This window comes from Macrobrachium nipponense, chromosome 25 (genome assembly GCF_015104395.2).
Source record: "Macrobrachium nipponense isolate FS-2020 chromosome 25, ASM1510439v2, whole genome shotgun sequence".
In the NCBI taxonomy this organism is placed as follows: Eukaryota; Metazoa; Arthropoda; class Malacostraca; order Decapoda; family Palaemonidae; genus Macrobrachium; species Macrobrachium nipponense.
In genome coordinates, this window is record NC_087214.1 from 22,657,886 (window position 1) to 22,662,035 (window position 4,150).

The following is a 4,150-nucleotide window of genomic DNA, read 5'->3' on the forward strand; positions in this document are numbered from 1 at the left end:
GGACAGACTTAACTAGTAAGTGCCAAATTCTGCCCTTCCCACCAGGGTAGGTAGGACAGACTTAGCTGGCAGATGCCAAAGGCAGTCCTTCTCAGTCAGCCAGTGGAAGCCAAAGACTGCCTCAACAGCCAGGGAAGGCAGACTGCTCACCACAGCAGCAGTTGGGCAGACTCCACCGTCAGGGGCCGATGACTCCTCCCCACTGGTATAGGCAGATGGACTCCACAAGTTGGAATAACAGCTGGCGTCCCCCAGCCAGCTGAGACTCCAACAGTGGGGACAGTGGCTGGTTTCCCCCAACCAGCTGTTGGTCACAAGTGGAGCCCTTCTGCCTGCTCAGCAGGAAAGGCAGTTATTGACTTCTGCCAGTGGACCCTTTCTACTTACCTGAGTGGGGTTAGCAGCTGCCCTTTCCCACGGGGAAAAGCAGATGGACTCCTCCATAGGGGCCAATGGCTGTCCTTCCCCACCAGGACATGTGGATGGACTCTTCCATCAGGGGCCAGTGGTTGCCCTTCCCCACCGGGACAGGCGGATGGATTCTTCCTAAAGGCACCAGTGGCTGCTCTTCACCAATGGGGCAGGTGGATGGGCTCCTCATTGGGGACAAGCATTGCTGTGCTCACTGGTGCATGTGGATGGACTCCTTCATTGGAACCAACAGCTGTCCTTCCCCACAGGCCAAGCAGACAGACTCCACCGGCAGGGACCGGTGGCTGCCCCTCCCCACTGAGGCAGGTGGAAAGGCTCCACCAGCAGGGTCAGTGGCTATCCTTCCCCACCGGGCCAGGCAGACGGGCTCCACCCATTGGAGTAACAGTTGGTCTCCCCCAACCAGCTGACAGACTCCAATGGTGGGGCCAACGGCTGGTTTCCCCCGACCAGCTGTTGGCTCCAAATGGAGCCCTTCTGCCTGCCTCAGTGGGGAGGGGTAGCCACCAGTCCCCACTGGTGGAGTCCTTCCATCCGCCTCGGCGGGGAAGGGCAATCCTTGCCCCTGCCGGCAGAGTCCGTCCTCCTGGCCTGTTGGGGAAGGGCAGCTGTTGGCTCCAATGGAGGAGTCCGTCCACATGCCCCGGTGGGCACAGAAATGCTTGCCCCCAATGGAGGACTCCGTCTATGCCTCATTGGTGAAGAGCAGTCACTGGTCCCTTCAGGAAGAATCCACCCACCTGTCCCGGTGGGGAAGGGCAACCACTGGCCCCTGATGGAGGAGTCCATCCGCATTTCCTGGTGGGGAAGGACAGCCGTTGGCCCCTATGTAGGAGTCCATCTGCCTTTCCCAGTGGGGAAGGGCAGCTGCTAATCCAACTCAGGTATTCAGAAGGGGTCCACTGGCAGAAGTTAATAACTACTCTTCCGTGCTGAGCAGGCAGAAGGGCTCCACTTGGAGCCAACAGCTGGTTGGGAGAAACCAGCCATTGGCCCCACCATTGGAGTCTCAGTTGGTTGGGGAAACCAGCTATTACTCCAACTGGTGGAGTCCATCTGCCTACCCCAGTGGGGAGTGGGGAGGAGCAGTCATTGCCCCTGATGGTGGAGTCTGCCAAACGGCCATGGTGGGCTGTCTGCATTCCCTGACTGTTTAGACAGACATTGTCTTGGCTGAGTGAGAAAAACTGCCTAAGTGTCTGCCACTCGAGTCTGTTGTGCCTGCCCTTGTGGGAAGAGCAGGATTTGGCACTTACGGTGCGAGTCTGTCCTTTCGTGTGACTCTGTGGGGAGGGGCAGTCACTACCCTATGCTGGTGGAACCCTTACGCATGATTCTCTAAGTAGGGCAAGGTACAATTCTCTGCCGGTGGAGCCCTCCTGCATGCTTCAATGGGGAGGCCCAGCCACTGGCCTTCGCTGGTGGAGCCCTTTTGCATGCTTCAGTGGGGAGGGAAGCCGCTGGGGCTACAAGAGCGAAGGCCAGTGGCTTCCCTCCCCGTCGAGGCATGCAGAAGGGAAGGGCTCCACCAGCGAAGGCCAGTAGCTGCCCTCCCCATCGAAGCATGCAGAAGGGAAGTGTTCCACCAGTAGATATGTCAGTCCAGAGATATAGAAATCTGACAGATTTTGGTCTGTTCGCAAATGTTCACCTGTAGATATGCCTGATTTGATGGGGAGGGCAGCCACTGGCCTCCGCTGGTGGAGCCCTTCCCTTCTGCCTACTTCGATGAGGAAGGCAAGCCATGGCCCTCGTGGTGGAGCCCTGCCCGTCTGCGGCTTCGATGAGCCAGAGGGCAGCCACTGGCCTCGATGGTGAAGCTCTTCCCTTCTGCATGCTTCGATGGGGACGGCAGCCACTGGCCTCTGCTGGTGGAGCCCTTCCCTGTGGCTGCCCTCCGCTGGTGGAGACATTCCCTTCTGCCTGCTTCGATGGGGAGGGCAGCCACTGGCCTCTGCTGGTGGAGCCCTTCCCTTCTGCCTGCTACGTTGGGGAGGGCAGCCACTGGCCTCCACTGGTGGAGCCCTTCCCTTCTGCATGCTTCGATGAGGAGGGCAGCCACTGGCCTCCACTGGTGAAGCTCTTCCCTTCTGCATGCTTTGATGGAGAGGGCAGCCACTGGCCTCCGCTGGTGAAGCTCTTCCCTTCTGCCTGCTTCGATGAGGAGGGCAGCCACTGGCCTCCGCTGGTGGAGCCCTTCCCTTCTGCATGCTTTGATGGGGAGGGCAGCCACTGGCCTCCGCTGGTGGAGCCCTTCCCTTCTGCCTGCTTCGATGGGGAGGGCAGCCACTGGCTTGCGCTGGAGGGCCTCCCTTCTGCCCTGCTTTGATGGGAGGGCGCTGCCTCCGCTGGTGGAGCCCTTCTGGGTGCTTCGATGAGGGGAGGGCAGCCACTGGCCTCCGCTGGTGGAGCCCTCCCCTTCTGCATGCTTTGATGAGGAGGGCTGCCACTGGCCTCCGCTGGTGGAGCCCTTCCCTTCTGCCTTCTTCGAATGGGAGGGCAGCCACTGGCTTGCGCTGGTGGAGCCCTTCCCTGTGGCTGCCCTCCGCTGGTGGAGACATTCCCTTCTGCCTGCTTCGATGGGGAGGGCAGCCACTGGCCTCCGCTAGTGGAGAACTTCCCTTCTGCCTTCCTTACAGACCTTACAGACCTTACATCTTGTTCGGGTTGCCCCAGGTCCCTCAGTGTGAGGCACCCCTAATGTCTACCAGAGAGTTGCTAGTACATCTTGCCGGTATATTTTGCATCTTCCAATCTTGGATGGTCTGGGATGCAGTTTAGATATTTGTCGAGCTTATTCTTAAACACATCTACGCTCACTCTTCGAATGGGAGGGGCAGCCACTGGCCTCCGCTGGTGGAGCCCTTTCCTTCTGCCTGTTGGGATGAGGAGGGCAGCCACTGGCCTCCGCTAGTGGAGAACTTCCCTTCTGCCTTCTTCGATGGGTAGGGCAGGCACTGGCCTCTGCTTGTGGAGCCCTTCCCTTCTGCCTTCTTCAATGGGGAGGGCAGCCACTGGCCTCCGCTGGTGGAGCCCTTCCCTGTGGCTGCCCTCCGCATGTGGAGCCCTTCCCTTCTGCATGCTTCAATGTGGAGGGCAGCCACGGGCCTCCGCTGGTGGAGCCCTTCCCTTCTGCCTGCTTCGATGGGGAGGGCAGCCTCTGGCCTCCACTGGTGGAGCCCTTCCCTTCTGCCTTCTTTGATGGGTAGGGCAGCCACTGGCCTCCACTGGTGAGCCCTCCCTTCCCTTCTGCCTCGATAAGGAAGGGCAAGCCCCTGGCCTCCAACCTGGTGGAGCCTTTCCCTTCTGCCTTCTTCAATGGGGAGGGCCGCGACCTGGCCTCCGCGGTGGACCCTTCCCTGTGGCTGCCCCTCCCCACCCCATGGGAGCCCCTTCCCCTTCTGCTGCTTTCAATGTGGAGTGCAGCCACGGGGCCTCCGCTGGTGGAAGCCCTTCCCTTCCCTTTGCCTGCTTCGATGGGGAGGGCAGCCACTGGCCTCCAACTGGTGGGGGGGGGGGAGCCCTTCACCCTGCCTGCCATGCTTTGATAAGGAGGGCAGCCACTGGCCTCCCCACTGGTGGAGCCCTTCCCTCCTGCTGCTTCGATAAATGGAGGTGGGGCAGCCACTGGCGGAGGGGGGGAGCAGAGAGAGGAAATTCTTAAGCACTAACACATAACGCCAGTGGAAGGAACTAGTTCGTAACACGGACGCTTCTG

General features: G+C 60.3%; 1 protein-coding gene across 1 annotated transcript; it reads right to left on the reverse strand.

The window, feature by feature from the left end:
* Positions 1-1,898: 1,898 nt before the first annotated feature.
* LOC135199014 (synapsin-1-like) lies at positions 1,899-2,993 on the reverse strand. Its single transcript, XM_064226930.1, has one exon. The coding sequence runs from the start codon at positions 2,991-2,993 to the stop codon at positions 1,899-1,901; it is 1,095 nt and encodes a 364-aa protein (XP_064083000.1).
* Positions 2,994-4,150: the final 1,157 nt, after the last annotated feature.

Coding starts and splice junctions, on each gene's coding strand:
- LOC135199014 (XM_064226930.1), bottom strand. CDS start 2,993: ATGTCTCCACCAGCGGAGGGCAGCCACAGGGAAGGGCTCCACCAGCGC.